Consider the following 19,281-nt stretch of genomic DNA (forward strand, 5'->3'; position numbering starts at 1 on the left):
GAAAAAATCAACACAGCAAAAGGGAAAATGCATTAAAGAAACCTTACTGCTGAAGTGCAGTAAAAAGGATTCCAAACCATAAGTAAAGGTAAAGACTTCCCCTTGACATTAAGTTTAATCATATCTGACTCTGAAGTGTTGGTGCTCATCTCCATTTCTAAGCCGAAGAGCCTGTGTTGTCCATAGATACCTCTAAGGTCATGTGGCCGGCATGGCTGCATGGAGCGGTGTTACCTTCTCGCCAGAGTGGTACTTACTGATCTACTCACATTTGTGTGTTTTCAGTCTGCTAGGTTGGCAGAAGCTGGGGCTAACAGTGGGACTTTACCCTGCTCTCCAGATTGAACCGCTGACCTTTTGGTCAGCAATTTCAGCAGCTCAGCAGTTTAACCCGCTGTACTATCAGGGGCTCCTTTCCAAACCAAAGCTATCAAGAAACACTCCAAGAGCATGGCTGGCTAGCAGCCACTGAGTCGATCCCCTGGGAGGGCTAATTGATTTCCTCTGCTCTTAACTGTCACTTTCCCCTCTTTAAAATCTCACATACCCTGGTGTATTGATGCACATCCTTATAGGAAATGCAAAAACAATGTGCCTGGCCTCAAGCCAGTTCTAGACCTGTCAATCCAATCACCCATATAGTGTAACTGGTTCCTCCCAAACCAGTTCCAAACTACATTACAATGTCAATGTAGATATTTCCAGTATCTCTCATTGATCTCTGCATCTGATAAGTAATACAATATGGAAGGCAAATCGCACTGTGAGACCTCATCCATACTATGAGGTCTTCTAGTCCCAGTGAAGTGGGTCTTGATTCACTGGGGTGGCTTTGACTCTTGCTTTGAGAGCATGTAAACAGATTGTGGTGGTACATGACTAGAGCCTTACAACAAACTTGTGCAATGCTTTTCTTTCAAGATTAGATGTTCTAAGGTTGTGGTGGTGCATGACTACAATCTTAGAACATCTGACCTTGAAAGAAAAGCATTGCACAAGTTTGTTCTAAGGCTCTAGTCATGTACCACCACAATTTGTCTACGTTCTCTCAAAGCAAGACCCCAGATCGCTTTAGTGGCAGCTACAGTGGCACTGACTTCACCTTCACTATCAGCGGTGTACGTCCTGAAGATGAGGCAGAGTATTACTGTGGCCAAGACAACAGCTTGCCTCTACACAGTGATTTATTTCAGCACAAAAACCTTCTGAATGGTTTAATGCAGTGACAGCCAAAAATGTTATGGAAGAACCAACACATTATGAAGATTTGGAAAGAGAATTGCTGATTCAGTCTAGGTACCCTCCCTTTAAACTGTAATAAATAAATAATAGATACCCTCCACTTAAACTAAGCTTGTGACTTCAAATAATACAGTGGCAGTTTGTCTGTTTCCTGGTTTTTCACTGCACTGGAATATACTAAATGCAGATCTCATGCAGGCTCCTACCCCTCTCGCCCACTGTCCCCACCTCATGACTTCTGTGCTGCTCTTATTGGCCATGAGCTCCCAATGCGATTTATTGAGGTTAATTGTATTATTTCATGACTTCAGCCTCAGAACAAGTTGCTGCAATGCTTTCCTTCCAAAGTCAGACTGTCAGGACACAGCGGGAGGCTTCCCTTGTAGCAAAACTGCCAATTTGACCTTCACTTCAGACTTTAAAGGATCTATATGTGGCAGAAGAATGAAGCACAAAACCTTCAAGGTTCTAGCTGCTCAGAAAGAACACAATTATGTGAACTGTTCTGGACCATGGGCAGGACTTTCAGCATTTAACAGATGAAAAGAAGAAATAGTTGATTCTGACAACAGAACTGTCCCAACAGTCACTGTCTAAAATTATTCATGTTTGTGCACCACTCCCACCGAACTGCTTGATTTACAAAAAATAAGGATGCTTAAGATGGCAGAGAATGTGGAGCTTTGTATAGCGCAGTGCACCCTCCTCTAGAGATGAAATAGGCAGCTGTAAGTCAGATCGGAATGCATGGGGAGAGTGGGAGAGCATTTAAAGTGAACAGGGCTTTCCTCACAAAGGCATCATGCTTTCCCAACTCACTAAAAGGAATACTAGCTGCACCTAACACGTCTTTTGCCAGCCATCACACTTATCTGTCTCTTTGTCTGAGGGATGTTTGGTCTAAGCAGTGGGTTTTACCTGTGAAGGAAGAGATGACTGGAATGGCAAAGTGTCTTCTTTTTAACATTGTCTACAGTGCTGGTTTCAAATAATAAATTTAACAACATACTGGGGAGAGCCCTCACACAACAGTATCTGGATTTTCAAACAATGTTGCTCCTCTTTCTATGTCACTTATTTCATTGCCAACAACGCTCTGGAAAACCCAGTGGATTATTTGACTCCACTCTGAAAGAGGAGTGATTTTGTCCACCACCATTTTCCCATTTCAGAGGCCAACTAGAACGTCAAGAAAATGTCCCACTGAGATGACAGGAAACTCCCAAGAGCCAACAGGAACCCATCTGGATCCATTAGCCTCCTAGGGAGAACCACTCCGTCCCAAGTTATTTTGGGTGCCAGTGTATCTGTAAATGACAACACAACTGCAGAGACTTGCCCCACACCATGATCTGCCAGGAACACATGGAGAATGATTATTCTCCTTGACAGAGAATGTTACATCATGTTACAAACATTAAAATAGAACTAAATAATAATAGTATTAAAAACCAACAGTTTAAATTCTTAAAACTGATTTAAACATATTCAGAATTTTATGATTCTATAACTTCAAAATCAAAAAGAACAAGAATAGGATCAGGGCCTTTTTCATCAGCCCGCGTGCACCCAGAGATGGTGACATCATCTCATAGTAGCAAGGCGACCCACTGTCAAACTGGAGTAAGGAAAAAAAATTCACACTGATCACCAACAGCCCTGAAGCTGATGATGGTGGATATTATCATGGTTAGCAATGTGACCAATATCTCCAGCACCATTTTTAAAGCAATAGGGGTCTTCATTGCCTTGAACAAAAGGCAATGTCACCATCTCTGGGTGCACTGAAAGACTAGAAAGACAGCAGGCACTTCTCAGTTGTGCTGACATAGAACGAGGCACAAATTTGAGGAGGCATTCCTCAAAGTCCTGGAAACTGAAGAAAAACAAAAACCTTGTTCTAGATCATGGCCAGAATTTTCAGCATTGTGAGGATAAATTGTCTCCTTGACTGAGAATGTTATGTCAGGTTCCTCCTCATGCTTCAGCAATTTGAGATACTCACACATGTGTTTCTGGAGGTTGGAGGATAGAATGCAGTTCCTACACGTATAGAATATATCTGCCCCCCTTTTGGGTTTGCATAAATTTCCATATTTGGTACTTCTTAAGTTTCCCCTGCTATCCCCATCAGGCTGTGGCTGCCTGGTGAGATTTTCTGGAAAGAGAAAAAGTTGGATGAAGAACATTATCATAATGTTCCAAATATATTTGATCTGGCTCACCTTGAATCTGTTTAAAGGTAAGTTTTAATGAACTTCTAAGTTCTCAGGCAAATGACCGGGAAAACTAACATGCTTCCTTTCTCTCCTTCCTTCCAGAATCCAGTGGGCAGATTGTGATCACTCAGACACCAGCCTCACTACACGTAAATCCTGGAGACAGAGTCATCATTCAGTGTAAAGCACCCTCTTCCATGAGTAATGACATGGCTTTATACCAATTTATCCCAGGAAAAAATCCTAAGCTCCTTCTGTATGAGAGTTCAACACGTTTCACAGGGACCCCAGATCGCTTTAGTGGCAGCTACAGTGGAACTGACTTTACTTTCACTATCAGCGGTGTACATCCTGAAGATGAAGCAAAGTATTACTGTGGCCAATACTATAGTAGACCTTTACACAGTGATACGTCGCAGTACAAAACCATCTGAATGCCCTAATGCAATAAGAAGGGCACTGTATCTCACCTTGAAGTCAACATGTAATGGGCAATGTATTTCTCTATCTTCACTATAAACCCTCATCTACCCAAGATTGTTCATTGTCCAATTTCTGAGGTGTTCCCACTGTTCATGTAGTCCCAGTGAGATCAATTTAACTCTTGGTTTGAGGGATTTGATTGTGAAGGACTGTAGTGCAAAAACCTAGTTCATGATAGAAGACTGCAGGAATGGCTTGAATCGAGCTGTACAAGATTTCATTGAACCATGATCTGCCAGAAACACATGGTGAATGATTGTTCTCCTTGACTGAAAATGTTACATCAAGTTCCTCCTCATGCTTCAGCAACTTGAGACATTCGCCCAAGTGCTTCTAGCTCCCTGAAGACAGAAAAGTTCCTGCAGGCAGAGAATAAAACGTACTACATCTGTTTTGGATTTGCATAGATTTCCATACTTGGCACTACATAAGTTCTCACTGGAATCTTCATGAGGCTATGATTGCCTAGTTTGATTTTTGGGAGAAAGAAAAATATCTGGGTGAACAGCAGGATGAAAAACATCATCACGATGTTACAAATATATTTGGTCTGGCTTACCTTGAGTCTTTGAAAGTAAGTGTTAATGGAGGTGCTGTCTAAATTTTCAGGCAAATGTTATGGGGAAATTCACATGCTTCCTTTCTCTCCTTCCTTCCAGAATCCAGTGGACAAATTGTCATCACTCAAGCACCAGCCTCTCTACATGTAAATCCTGGGGACAGAGTCAGCATTCAGTGCAAGACATCCTCTTCCATCAGTAATGATATGCATTTATATCAATTTATCCCAGGACAAAACCCTAAGCTACTGATTTATTATGCTACCGGCCTTTTTGAAGGAACCCCAGATCGCTTTAGTGGCAGCTACAGTGGAACTGACTTCACCTTCACTATCAGCGGTGTACGTCCTGAAGATGAAGCGGAGTATTACTGTGGCCAAAGTAACAGCAGACCTTTACACAGTGATACATCTTAGTACAAAAACCATCTGAATGGCCTAATGCAATAAGAAGGGCATGGTATCTCTTCTTGAAGTCAACATGTAATGGGCACTGTATTTCTCTATCTTCACTATTAACCCCCACCCACCCAAAATTGCTAACTGCCCAATTTCCGAGGTTTTCCCACTGTCCATGTAGTCCCAGTGCGGTGGTCCTTGAGGTCACTGTAATTCTCTTCTGACACAATAAAATAAAAGTAAAATTGCAGCAAGCTGTGACCCCATAAATCATTCAAAAGCAGATTCATAAAGTTATGAATAAAGTTATTATTCATCATGTGGAAAATCAGAACTTTGTGCATTTCCATTTAGTATTTTCTATCACATAAATGTAAAGGACATAACAACCTAGCTTGAACCTTCTAATAAGCATTTTTCTCCTTGACTGGGATTGATATGTGCTATTCTTCTCATGCTTCAGCAACCTGCTAAGCACACTCAGATGTTTCTGGGGGTTGGCGGCATTTCCTAAAAGCAGAGACAAGGATATCCTCTAGCCTTTCATGCCTTGGAGATTTGCATAGGTTTCCATGCTTGACACATAATAAGACCCCACTGTGATGTTTGTCATTCTGCAGCTTGGATCTCTAGGTAACATTTTCTGGGAAACAAGAGAAATATTATGATGACCTTCATAATACTACAGACATACCTAGTTTGGGTTGTTCTCACTTTGTTTCAGGGTAAGATTTGGTAGTTCTTTTCTTCCCTCTTATTTTGCAGGGACATGTTATGAATTCACCATGTTCTTAATATCTTTCCTTCCTTCCAGAATCTAGTGGAGAAATTCTCATCACTCAGACACCAGTCTCTCTACATGTAAATCCTAGGGACAGAGTCACCCTTCAGTGTAAAGCATCCTCTTCCATGAGTGATGACATGGCTTTATATCAATTCATCCCAGGAAAAAATCCCATTCTCCTTCTTTATGAGAGTTCCACATGTTTCACCGGGTCCCCAAATCACTTTAGTGGCAGCTACAGTGGCACTGACTTCACCTTCACTATCAGTGGTGTATGTCCTGAAGATGAAGGGGAATATTACTGTGGCCAATACTACAACCAAATTCTATACAGTGATACGTTTCAGAACAAAAATCACCTGAAAGATTTATTACAGTATGACACAGTGGCCCCATCTACACTGACATTATAATGAAGCTTCAAGAAAACATAAACTGATTGCAGCCATGGTTTCAGCATGGATCACAGGGGATACTATTTATTTTTAAAAGTCACAGTAAAGTCCGAGTTCAGCCAAAAAATGTGCTGCAGCGGATGCCAGGTTATCCCAAATTCAGGGCAAAATCAACTCCACAAAACGGAGAATGCATTAAGGAAACCTTCCCCTGCGGAAGTGCAGTAAAAAGAATTCCAAACCATAAGTAAAGATTTCCCCTTGACATTAAGTCTAGTCGTGTCTGAGTCTGGGGTTGGTGATCATCTTCATTTCTGAGCCGAAGAGCCGGTGTTGTCCATAGACACCTCCAAGGTCATGTGGCCAGCATGACTGCATGGAGCACTGTTACCATATTGCTGGATCAGTACCTATTGATCTACTCAAATTTGAATGTTTTAGAACTGCTAGGTTGGCAGAAGCTGGGTCTAATAGTGGGAGCTCACCCCACTCCCTGGATCTGAATTGCTAATCTTTCGGTCAGCAAGTTCAGCAGCTCAGCGGTTTAATCCGCTGCGCTACCAAGGGCTCCTTTCCAAACCATAGCTATCAAGAAACACTCCAAGAGAATGGCTGGCTAGTGAATTGATCCCCTGGAAGGGCTAATGGATTACCTTTACTCTTAACTGTCACCTTCCCCTCTTTAAAATCTCATGTGCCCTGGTGTATTGATGCACATCTTTACAGGAAATGGAAAAGCACAAACAAAACAAAACTGCACCTGGCCTCAAACCAGTTCTAGACAGGACAATCTAATCAGCCATATAGCGAAAATGGTTCCTCCCTGTTGGGTGTCACCCTGGACTCCACAAGTTTCCAGTCCCCAGTGAGTAGCAAGACTAGGAAAACAGGATTAGAATGAAGGATTCCTTTGTATTCCTATGCATGCCTTCCTGTAAGAGACTTTCTGTCTCTGCCCCTCTCTTCCTGTTTGCTACTATCTCCTCCCCCATTGGTTGATGTAACAATACCTCTTTGAGGTATGAGGTAACTTCCTCTCTATCGCCATCTTGTTTGGGCCTTGGCTTTGACCACATGGTCAGCCTCCATTTTCCTTCTTTGCTGCCTTTTGTCTCCTCCTGTGAGGAAGCCTCTTGCCATTCTCCAGGCAAGATGTAACTGCATGCATACATTACTTTATATTTTACCTTCCCTAGAATATGAGATTTAGAAAGGTAGTTAGCTCCAAGAACTTTCCTATCCAGAATTTATTTCTTTTATTTCAATAAATACTTTTGAACTTACCGTACATTTTTGGGTCTGCAATCCTGTGCTATCCTAAGCAACAGATGCTCCCAGCTCACCACACGTAAGTTTCTGCTGGTTGTGAAGTGTGCTTCTGGCACTCTGGTATATCTGGTGGAATCACCGCTAAGAAAGGGTTATTTTTTAGTCTAACCGCTCATAGATTAACAACATTCCCAAACCGGTTTAAAGGTGCATTACAGTGTTGGTGTAGATATTCCTAGTATCTCTTATGATGATCTCTGCATCTGATAGACCAGGGGTCCCCAAACTTTTTTAACAGAGGGCCAGTTCACGATCCTTCGGACCGTTGGAGGGCCGAACTATAGTTGGCCACAGAGCAATAATAAGTAATAATAATAACAACAACAATAATAAAAAAAGAAGGTTGGAAGAGACCCTTTGGGCCATTGAGTCCAATCCCCATCTGCCTTTGTGCACTGAAAGCACAAGCAAAGCACCCCTGACAGATGGCCACCCAGCCTCAATGTTAATAATAATAATAATAATAATAAAGAGGGTTAGAAGAGACCCCTTGTGCCATTTAGTCCAATTCCTTTCTGCCTTTGTGCACCAAAAGCACTAGCAAAGCATCCCTGACAGATGGCCACCCAGCCTCAATGTTAATAATAATAATAATAATAATAATAATAATAATAATAATAAAGAGGGTTAGAAGAGACCCCGTATGCCATTTATTCCAACCCCCTTCTGCCTTTGTGCACCAAAAGCACAAGCAAAGCACCCCTGACAGATGGCCACCCAGCCTCAATGTTAATAATAATAATAATAATAATAATAACAATAATAATAATAATAATAATAATAATAATAATAATAATAATAATAATAATAATGGTTGTAAGAGAAGAAGCGACCCCTTGGGTCATTTAGCCCAACCCCCTTCTGCCCTTGTGCTGTGGGGGCCGGATAAATGGCTTTGATGGGCCGCATCCGGCACCCGGGCCTTAGTTTGGGGACCCCTGTGATAGACAATGCAGTGTGGAAAGCAAATCGCTTTGTGGGACCTCATCCATGTCATGAGGTCCTCTAGTGCCAGTGAAGTGGGTCTTGATTCACTTGGGTCGCTTTGACTCTTGCTTTGAGGGAACCTAGACAAATTGTGGTAGTACATGACTACAGCCTTAGAACAAACTTGTGCAATTCTTTCCTTTCAAGATCAGATGGACAGGGCACAGTTATGAGAGGAAAGGGGGCAGCTGGAGGCTTCCATGTAAGCAGAGATGTGAATTTGAGCTTTCTTTCAGATTTTAAAGGGTCTGTGCCAGGGATGAGCCTTTATTTAAAAGCTGTGAGACTGCTAATGCTCACAAAGAATATGGTCCCTTTTATACTGCAGGTCACATTCCTCTGGGAAAATAGTAGGGAGAGTGGAAGGGATGTTAATAAATGTAGGCTAGACCAGGGCTTCTTAAACATTTCCACTCACAACCCCTTTAGACCCAAATTTTATTTGAGAGTGCTTTGAATTTTCCTGCATGGTAGGGGGTTAACTGGTGGCTGTTATGTTCTCTTTTAACATCATTACCATTATTTTTGTTGTTGTCATTATTATGTTTATCTTTATTTATATCTTTATATTTTTCTTTCTATTAAAAAGACTCAATACGGCTTACAATAAAAACCATTGTAAACCAATTTAAAACCAAAAAATATACAAACATTAAAATATAATTAAATAATAATAGTATTAAAAACAAACAGTTAAAATTATTAAAACTGAAACTTTATGATTCTATGATTAAATACAAAATCAAAAAGAACAAGAACAGGATCGGGGCCTTTTTCATCAGCCCGAATGCACTCAGAGATGGCGAGATCAACCCGTAGATATAAGGTGACCAACTATCAAACTGAGTAGGGGAAAAAATTCACACTGATCATCAACAGCCCTGAAGTTGATGATGGTGGATATTCTCATGGTTAGCAATGTGACCAATATCTTCAGCAGCATTTTTAAAGCAATATGGGTCTTCACGTTGCCCATTTGTTTAACAAAAGACGATGTAGACTTGAAAGGCAGCAGGCGCTTCTCAGCTCTGCTGATGTGGAATGATGCACAAACTTTGACCAAACATTCCTCAAAAGTCAAGGAAGCTGAGGAAACATAAAAACATTACTTGAACATTTCTAGATCATGGCCAGGATTTTCAGCATTTAACAAATGAAGAGGAACTTGTCTGAAATGATAAATTGTTCTCCTTGGCTAAGAATATTATACCAGGTTCCACCTCATGTGCAAGTTGAGATACTCTTGTAGGAGACAGTACCATTCCTTCGAAAATAAAGGGAAAGGCTATCTCCGCCCCTTTGGGATTTGCATAGATTTCCATGCTTGGCTCTTCATAAGTCCCCACTGCGATTCTCATCAGGCAGTGACTGCCTGGCAAGAGAAATAGTTAGAGGAAGAGCACTATCAAAATGTTCCAAATATATTTGATCTGGCTCACCTTGAATTTATTTAAAGGTAAGTTTTAATGGAGATGCTGTCCTCAGTTCTCAGGCAAATGTCTGGGGAAACTAACATACATCCTTCCTTCCAGAATCAAGTGGTCAAATTGTCGTCACTCAGTCACCAGCCTCACTACACGTAAATCCTGGGGACACAGTCACTATTAAGTGCAAAGCTTCCTCTTCCATAAGTAATGAGATGGATTTATATCAGTTTATCCCAGGACAAAAACCCAAGCTACTGATTTATCATGCTACCTACCGTTTTGAAGGGACCCCAGATCGCTTTAGTGGCAGCTACAGTGGGACTGACTTCACCTTCACTATCAGTGGTGTACGTCCTGAAGATGAAGCGGAGTATTACTGTGGCCAAGACTATAGCACACCTCTACACAGTGATACATGTCAGTACAAAAACCATCTGAAAGTCTAATGCTATAAGAATAATGCTGTATTTCTCCTTTACCAATACATGTGAAGGACAAAAGCTTTTGAAAGAGAATAGCTGAACCGTCTAATTTAGGTGACAGGCACACTCAATTAAAACGAAAGAAGCCCCCTCTCAAAGAATGGTTGTGACTTCAAATATTTTAATCCAGTATAAAAACAGTTTTGTGCATGTTAATGAGTCTAGATGCCTCCTTAGATGATGAAACCATTCCCATAAACACATCCTTAAAAAGATAAACAACCACCAAACTGGAGTAGGGAAAGTAATTTACTTTGACCATCAACGGCCCTGAAATGATGATGATGGATATTGTCACTGTAAACAAGGTGAACAATATCTTCTGCATAGTGTTAGAAAGAAATGCGTACTTTGTCTTCAGGCTGCCCACTTGTTAAACAAAAGGCAGGTAGATCAGAAAGGCAGCAGGCACTTCCCAGCTCTGCTACAGTGGAATAAAGTATAAAACCTAAACTCTAGTTATTGGCAGCTCAGGAAATACAAAAACCTTACATGAGCTGTGCTGGACCCTAGCCATGACTTTCAACATTTAACACAACATTTCTCAATCTGGGGGTCGGAACCTGGGGGGGGGGGTCGTGAGAGGGGTTTCAGAGGGATCATGTATTTCTGATGGTCTCAGGAACCAAAATCCCTCCAGTATTTTCCATTGGTCATGGGAGTTCTGTTTGGGAGGTTTGGCCCAATTCTATCATTGGTGGGGTTCAAGAGGCTCTTTGATTATAGGTGAACTATACATTCCAGGAACGACAACTCCTAAATGTCAAAGTCTATTTCCCCCAAACCACCAGTGTTCAGATTTGGGCATATTGAGTATTTGTGCCAAGTTTGGTCCAGATCCATCATTGTTTGGAATCCACAGTGCTCTCTGCATGTAGGTGAACCACAACTCCAAAACTCAAGGTTAATGCTCATCAAACCTTCCAGTATTTTCTGTTGGTCATGGGAGATTGGTTCAATTTCATTGTTGGTGGAGCTCAAAATACTCTTTGGTTGTAGGTGAACTATAAATCCCAGCAACTACAACTCCCAAATGACAAAATCAGTTCCCTCCCCCCAACCCCACCAGTATTCAAATTTGGGCATATCGGGTATTTGTGCCAAATTTGGTCCAGTGAATGAAAATACATCCTGCATATCAGATATTTACATTACGATTCATAACAGCAAAATTACACTTATGGAGTAGCAACGAAAATAATTTTATGGTTGGGGGTCCCCATAACATGAAGGACTGTATTAAGGAGTCACGGCATTAGGAATGTTGAGAACCACTGATTTAACAGATGAAAGGGGGGATTTGCATATTTTGAAAACAACACTGTTCTGACCACAGTCAAGGAAATTATCCATGTGTACCCCCACTGCTAAGCACTTGCTGTTATTTCAAATGATGAGAATTCTTAATCTTGCAAATAATTAAGTCCCTTTTTATAGTGCAGTGCATCCTCCCCTGGGGGAGAAAGCAACTGCAGGGCAGATCGGCAAGTGTGCGGAGAGTGGAAGAGAAGGCCAATAATGTTTTCCTCTCAAAGTCACCTTGATTTTCCAGTCCAAACTTAAAGGATATCGGCTACTCCGAAAAGTGGTGTGCTACAGCTATAAGGCCAGCAGCTAAGCAGCCAAAATCTATAGCACAGGAAGTCATCGATAAGGATTTAGTGATATTTTCCAACATGGCTCAGTATGCTTTGTACGCATAATAACAAGGACCATTCAGTCCAACCAGCTGCCATACAGGAACACACAATCAAAGCAATGCCAACAAATGGCCAGCCAAACTCTGTTTAAAAAACTCCAACAAGGGACTCTACCACAGTCTAAAGTGTTATGGTTTGCAAAGACACTGCTATATGTGTGTTAACTGGAAAATGATGTGCATGAAGCCAATTGGCTGAGCCTGCAACGATTTGGGAATTGATTTGATACTGGTTCTGTTCTGCTGCTGGAGAACCAGTTTGAACAAGTTTTTTTCAGTGCTGACTGAGTACTGCTGGAGAAAAGAACTATGTACTCAGAAAGGCCTTGCTATTTTTGAGGCCTATTTGCTGCTGAGAGAAGAAGGCAAAGAACCAGGACTGTATCCTTCTCTTAGAAATGGAAATGAGCACCAATCCCCAGAGTTGGACACAACTGGACTTAACATCAGGGGAAACCTTTACCTTTACTATTATATCCCTTAGTCTAGATCAGGGGTCCTCAAACTTTTTAAGCCGAGGGCCGGTCCACAATCCTTCAGACTGTTGAGGGGCCGGATTATCATTTGAAAAAACAAAAAAACAAAAAAAACAAATTCCGATGCACACTGCACAGGTCTTATTTGTAGTGCAAAAACAACAACAACAACAAAACAACAATGAAAGAACAATACATTATTTAAAAATAAAAACAATTTTAACCAACATACATTTATCAGGATTTCAATGGGAAGTGTGGCCCTGCTTCTGGCCAATGAGATAGTCAAGTTAATTAGGGTTGTTGTTGTTGTTGTTGTTGTTGTTGTTGTTGTGTGCCTTCAAGTCATTTCAGACTTTGGGTGAGCCTAAGTCTAAAATTTATTTATTTATTATTTATTTATTTACTGCATTTATTTACTACATTTGTATCACACCCTTCTCACCCCAAAGGGGACTCAGAGTGGCTTACAAATTATATGTACATACAATATATTATATTATTAGCATAGCACAATATTAGCATTATATATTACTATATTGAACTATACCACTATACTGTAATATTATTAGTAATATTATATGTAATATAGATTATATAATTAATATTATTATATGGTATTATTATTAGTGTTATATTGTATTGCATTATAATATTATTATCAGTATTATATGTATATACAATATATTATATTATAAAACTGAGGGCGGGGGCCAGGTAAATGACCTCGGAGGGCCGCATCCGGCCCCCGGGCCTTAGTTTGGGGACCCCTGGTCTAGATACTGTACTTCTACTGATGTGGCCTAAACCATACTTTGCTTTCAGATACATTTCAAACAATTAGGAGAATGTAACATTTTTTGTGTCTGAGCATACTTTCTTCTTCAACATGCCTCTAGCTCATTTAGCTGTGGGCATATTGATTATTCATTGTTCGCCTTGACTGAGAATCAGGTTCCTCCTCACGCTTCAACAACTTGAGACACCTGCCCAAATGCTTCTAGCTCCTTGAAGACAAAAAAGTCCCTGCAGGCAGAGAAGAACACGTAAGTGCATCCTTTTTGGGTTTGCATAGATTTCCATACTTGGCACTTAATACGTTCCCACTGTAATCTTCATCAGGCTGCAATTGCCTAGTTTAATTTTGGGAGAAAGAAAAATATCTGGGTGAACAGCTGGATGAAAAATATCATCACAATGTTACAAATGTATTTGGTCTGGCTAACCTTGAGTCTCTTTGAAAGTAAGTGTCAGTGGAAGTGCTTTCTTAATTCTCAGGTAAATGTTATGAAGAAATTAACATGCTTTCTTACTCTCCTTCCTTCCAGAATCCAGTGGACAAATTGTCATCACTCAAACACCAGCCTCTCTACATGTAAATCCTGGGGACAGAGTCACCATTCAGTGCAAAGCATCCTCTTCCATGAGTGATGACATGGCCTTAATTCAATTTATCCTGGGACAAAAGCCTAAGCTCCTTATTCATGATGGTGACACCCGTTTTGAAGGGACCCCAGATCGCTTTAGTGGCAGCTACAGTGGCACTGACTTCACCTTCACTATCAGCGGTGTACGTCCTGAAGATGCAGCGGAGTATTACTGTGGCCAAGACTATACCACACCTCTACACAGTGATACAGCTCAGTACAAAAACCATATCAATGGCCTAATGCAATAAGAAGGGCACTGTATCTCTCCTTGATGTCGACATGTAATGGGCACTGTATTTCTCTGTCTTGACTATATGTGATGGACAAGACAAAGCAGAAAAACAAGAAATCCATGAAGGTTTGGAGAGAGTATGCTGAAACAGTCTTTGTTGCAGACACAATCCATTTTAACTAATACCTACCAGCCCAAATGGTGGGTGTGGTTTCAAGTAATCATCTGGTAATTTGTCTATCTCCTCGGTATTCATTGCATTGGAACACACAGAAAGCAGGCTCAGACCCCCACCCACTCAAGATTGTTCACTGCCCGATTTCTGAGGTGTTCCCACTGTCCATGTAGTCCCAGTGCTGTGGTCTTTGAGATCACTTTAACTCTTGATTTGAGGGATTTGATTGTCCATAACTGCAGCCTTAGAATATACTGGCATAATGATTTCCTTCTAAAATCAGACAGGGCACAGCTAGGGTAGGAAAAAGGGGAAGCTGGAAGTCTCCAGGTAAGCAGAGCAGTGAAATTGAACTTTCCTTCAGACTTTAAAGAATCTGTCTCACATTTTTCAAATGTGCGAATACTAAACCTAACAGAGAATTCAGTGTTTTCACCTTAAAGGCACTATGCTTCTCCAGAACTTACTTGGGGGATAGCAGTTACTCTCAGAAGTGGAGTGCTATAGTATATGAGCAAGCAAAGGCTGTGACACAGCGTTTGGATAATCAAGAGCGGGGAAAATAAAAGAGGGATAAAGCACATAATAAAATGCAGAGGGGTCTGGAGCAGCTTCAACAAATGAGAACAATATGGCACATGTGAATGCTGTTCCAAAGACTTCCTCAACCACCAGTTGGCCAAATAATCTGTGTTCAAACCATTTAGGATTGCAAAGAAAACTTGTAAATACCTAGAGAGCAATTAATGGCAGTATATTATGTCAAGCAGAGATATACCTCAGAATTATTGGTGGTGGTGGTGGTGGTGGTGGGGTTGTGTGCATTGAAATAATTTCCAACATATACCAACTCTAAGGTTGCTTATCACAGGTTTTTCTTGGCAATATTTGTTCAGAAGTGATTTTGCCTTTGTTTTCTTCTGACCTGAGAGAACGTGATTAGCTCAGTGTCAACTTGTGGATTTCTATAGTTAAGAAAGGAATTGAATTTTGATCTCCAGAATTTTAGTCCAATGCCCAAACTGCTACATCACACTCGTTATTGCAGAAAACTTCGATCCCCATAAAACATGCAAAAAGCAGATTCATCATGTGGAAAATCAGAACTTTGTGTATTTCCATATAACATTTTCTATCACATAAATGTCAAGAACATAACAACCTAGCTTGAACCTTCAAATAAGAATTTTTCTCCTTGACTGGGATTGATATGTCATATTCTTCCCTTGCCTCAGCAACTTGCAAAGCACAGTCAGGTGTTTCTGGGGGTTGGCTGGCATTTCCTAAAAGCAGAGACAAGAATATCCTCTAGCCTTACATGACTTGCAGATTTGCATAGTTTTCCATGCTTGACACATAATAAGACCCCACTGTGATGTTTGTCATTCTGCAGCTTGGATCCCTTGGTAACATTTTCTGGGAACCGATAGAAATATTATGATGACCTTCATAATGCTACAGACATACCTGGTTTGGGTTCTCTTCACTTTGTTTCAGGGTAAGATTTGGTAGTTCTTTCTTCCCTCTTATTTTGCAAGAGCATGTTATGAATTGACCATGTTCTTAATATCTTTCCTTCCTTCCAGAATCTAGTGGACAAATTGTCATCACTCAGACACCAGCCTCTCTACATGTAAATCCTGGGGACAGAGTCACAATTCGGTGCAGAGCATCCGCTTCCATGAGTTTTCATATGCATTTATATAAATTCATCCCAGGACAAAAGCCTAAGCTTCTTATTCATAATACTAAGACCCGTTTTGAAGGAACCCCAGATTGCTTCAGTGGCACCTACAGTGGCACTGACTTCCCCATCACTATCAGCGGTGTACAGGGCCGGCCGGAGAAAATTTTCAATGTTAAGCGGGGGTGCTGAAAAGCACCCCCGCCACCGGCCCCGCCTCCCGCGCCCTGGCCCCGCCTCCCACGCTGCGTGGGAGGCGGGGCCAGGGCGAATAGTGTGGGAGGCGGGGCCAGAGTTGCCCCCCCTCCGCCCAGCTTGCCCTTGCCCCGCGTCCCACGCTGCGTGGGAGGCGGGGCCGGGGCACGCTGGGCGGGGGGGCGGGGCCAGAGTTGGCCCCGCCTCCCACTCTACTCCCGCTCGCCCGTCTGGCCTTTTCTAGCTGGCCAGACTGCAGCGGAGGTCCCTCCAGGCCGCGATTGCGGCCTGGAGGGACCTCCGCTGCAGTCTGGCCAGCTAGAAAAGGCCAGACGGGCGAGGGCAAATAGCGCTGGAGGCGGGGCCAACTCTGGCCCCGCCTTCCGCGCTATTCGCCCTGGCCCCGCCTCCCACGCAGCGTGGGAGGCAGGGCCAGGGCACGCTGGGCGGGAGGGCGGGGCACCGCCCTGACGGTGCCCCGCCTCGCGCCCAGTGCACCCTGGCCTTGTGGCAGCTGGCCGGGCAAGCCTTGTGGCCTGGCTGGCCTTACCCAGCCGGCAGCCGGACGGGCAAGGCCAGCCAGGCCAGGGCGCACTGGGCGGGAGGCGGGGCACTGTCAGGGCAGTGCCCCGCCTCCCGCCCAGCCTGACGGCGCCCCCCCGGACCTGTGCCCGAGGTGGCGGCCTCAGTGGCCTCCATAGTGGGGCCGGCCCTGCCGGTGTACGTCCTGAAGATGAAGGAGAGTACTACTGTGGGCAAGGCAACAGGAGACCTTTACACAGTGATACATTTCAGCACAAAAACCTTCTGAATGGTTTAATGCAGGAAGAAGGCTACCCTCCATTTAAACTAAATAGTCTCGCTCAAAAAGAGGGCTTGTGACTTCAAATCATACACTAGCAGTTGTCTCTCTCCTGGTTATTCAGTGCACTGGAATATACTGAATGCAGACCTAGTGCAGGCTTATTCTCCTCTTACCCACCATTCCCCATCTCATGATTTCTGTGCTGTTCCTATTGGCCATGAGCTTCCAATGTGATTCATTGAGGTTAATTGTGTTGCTTCATGACTTCAGCCTCAGAAGAAATTGCTGCAATGCTTTCCTTCCAAAGTCAGACAGTCAGGGCACAGCAGGAGGCTTCCTTGGTGGCAGAACTGCCAATTTGGCCTTCACTTCAGACTTTAAAGCAGGGGTCCTCAAACTTTTTAAGCCGAGGGCCAGTCTACAATCCTTCTGACTGTTGAGGGGCCGGATTATCATTTGAAAAAAAATACAAATTCCGATGCACACTGCATATGTCTTATTTGTAGTGCAAAAACAACAACAACAACAACAACAACAACAACAACAACAATGAAAGAACAATACAATATTTAAAAATAAAAACAATTTTAACCAACATACATTTATCAGGATTTCAATGGGAAGTGTGGTCCTGCTTCTGGCCAATAAGATAGTCAAGTTAATTAGGGTTGTTGTTGTTGTTGTTGTTGTTGTTGTTGTTATGTGCCTTCAAGTCATTTTAGACTTTGGGTGAGCCTAAGTCTAAAATTTATTTATTATTTATTTACTGCATTTATTTACTACATTTGTATCCCACCCTTCTCACCCCAAAGGGGACTCAGAGTGGCTTACAAATTATATGTACATACAATATATTATATTATTAGCATAGCACAATATTAGCATTATATATTACTATATTGAACTATACCACTATACTGTAATATTATTAGTAATATTATATGTAATATAGAATATATAATCAATATTATTATATTGTATTATTATTAGTGTTATATTGTATTACATTTACCTGGCGGGGGCCAGGTAAATGACCTCGGAGGGCCGCATCCGGCCCCCGGGCCTTAGTTTGGGGACCCCTGCTTTAAAGGATCTATCCAAGTGCTGAATCTGTTTTTGAGCATGTTCAGTAGCTCAATCATACATGCATTTTACGTCAAGTAGGAATATTCCAGTGAGTTACTATTCCTATGTTTCATATCAAGGGTTACAGTTAAATTCTAGAGAAAGACTACATAGAGTTCATCCACACAAATTACAAAGACCAGACAATTCTAGATTTTGTACCTCTTGTTTCTTATTATATTTTGGAAATCTATACACATTTTGTTTAACTCATAATGTTTCCTTTCAGCCCCTAGTACAGTAAGAGACCTTTTATACCAGCTGCCAAAATCAATTTATTTTAACCCAGTATAAGACTGGAAAGAACAAGAACAGACTCTGGGACATTTCAATCAGTGCTAATGCCTTTTTACATAAGTGAGTATCAGTCCCTTAAACACCTCTTCAATAAGGTAAGCAATCAATAAACTGGAATTGTGAAAAGATGTCACACTGGCCACCAACTGATGGTGATGGACACTGTCAATGACAGCTTAATAACCAATATCTTCTGCACAGTGTTAGAAAGAAATCCATACTTATCTTCATGTTGCACACTTGTTTAACTAAAGGGAGGTGGACAAGAAAGGCAGCAGGCACCTCCCAGCTCTGCTGAAGAAGAATGAAGCACAAAACCCGAATTCAAGGTTCTAGACACTCAGAAAAAACATAATTATGTGAACTGTTCTGGACTATGGCCAGGACTTTCAACATTTAACAGATGAAAAGAAGAAATTGATTTTGACAACAGCACTGACCCAACAGTCACTGTCTAAAATTATGCATGTTTGTGTACCACTCCCACTTCCACCCACCAAACTGTTTGATGTACAAAAAACGAGGCTGCTTAAGGTTGCAGAAAATGTGGATCTTTTTATAGTGCAGTGCACTCTCCTCTAGAAAAGAAATAGCCAGCTGTAAGTTGGATCGGAAAGAATGGGGAGAGCGGAAGAGCATTTAAGGTGAACAGAGTTTTCTTCACAAAGCCATCATGTTTTCCCAGCTCACTGAAGGGATACCAGCTGCCTCCAAAGGGCAAGACCTGAACAACTAAAGCCTATATGACAAAGAAAGTCACCAATAAAGATTAAGCCCAATTTCCAAACATGGCTTTGATTTCTTTGTACATAGATTCATAGGGTACTCAGAAGAGACCACAAGGGCAATCCAGTCCT

General features: G+C 41.9%; 1 protein-coding gene, 1 long non-coding RNA gene and 1 pseudogene across 4 annotated transcripts in view; 2 read left to right on the top strand and 1 right to left on the bottom strand.

Annotated features, from left to right (window-relative positions):
• LOC100551879 (CD8 subunit beta) overlaps positions 1 to 19,281 on the top strand; it is a 67,224-nt gene that overhangs the window by 8,538 nt on the left and 39,405 nt on the right. The window contains exons 1-2 of one of the 2 annotated variants that reach the window (XM_008113101.3): positions 9,749 to 9,853; positions 9,930 to 10,224. The exons of the other annotated variant lie outside the window; for it this stretch is intronic. Of the exons in view, the coding sequence (XP_008111308.2) occupies positions 9,808 to 9,853; positions 9,930 to 10,224 (341 nt within the window). The 5' untranslated portion in view covers positions 9,749 to 9,807. Of the gene's footprint in view, positions 1 to 9,748; positions 9,854 to 9,929; positions 10,225 to 19,281 lie in introns of those variants that run through there. 2 annotated transcript variants of the gene reach the window in all.
• LOC134292548 (uncharacterized) lies at positions 2,780 to 7,203 on the bottom strand. Its single transcript, XR_009999792.1, has 3 exons — positions 5,597 to 7,203; positions 4,504 to 4,657; positions 2,780 to 3,400 (listed from the first exon to the last, which is right to left on the bottom strand). It is a non-coding gene; the product is annotated as an uncharacterized LOC134292548 (long non-coding RNA).
• LOC134292547 (immunoglobulin kappa variable 3-11-like) lies at positions 13,327 to 15,084 on the top strand (annotated as a pseudogene). The gene is made up of 2 exons (XR_009999791.1): positions 13,327 to 13,724; positions 13,810 to 15,084. The product of XR_009999791.1 is annotated as an immunoglobulin kappa variable 3-11-like (transcript).

Source organism: Anolis carolinensis, chromosome 6 (genome assembly GCF_035594765.1).
Source record: "Anolis carolinensis isolate JA03-04 chromosome 6, rAnoCar3.1.pri, whole genome shotgun sequence".
Lineage (NCBI taxonomy): Eukaryota > Metazoa > Chordata > Lepidosauria > Squamata > Dactyloidae > Anolis > Anolis carolinensis.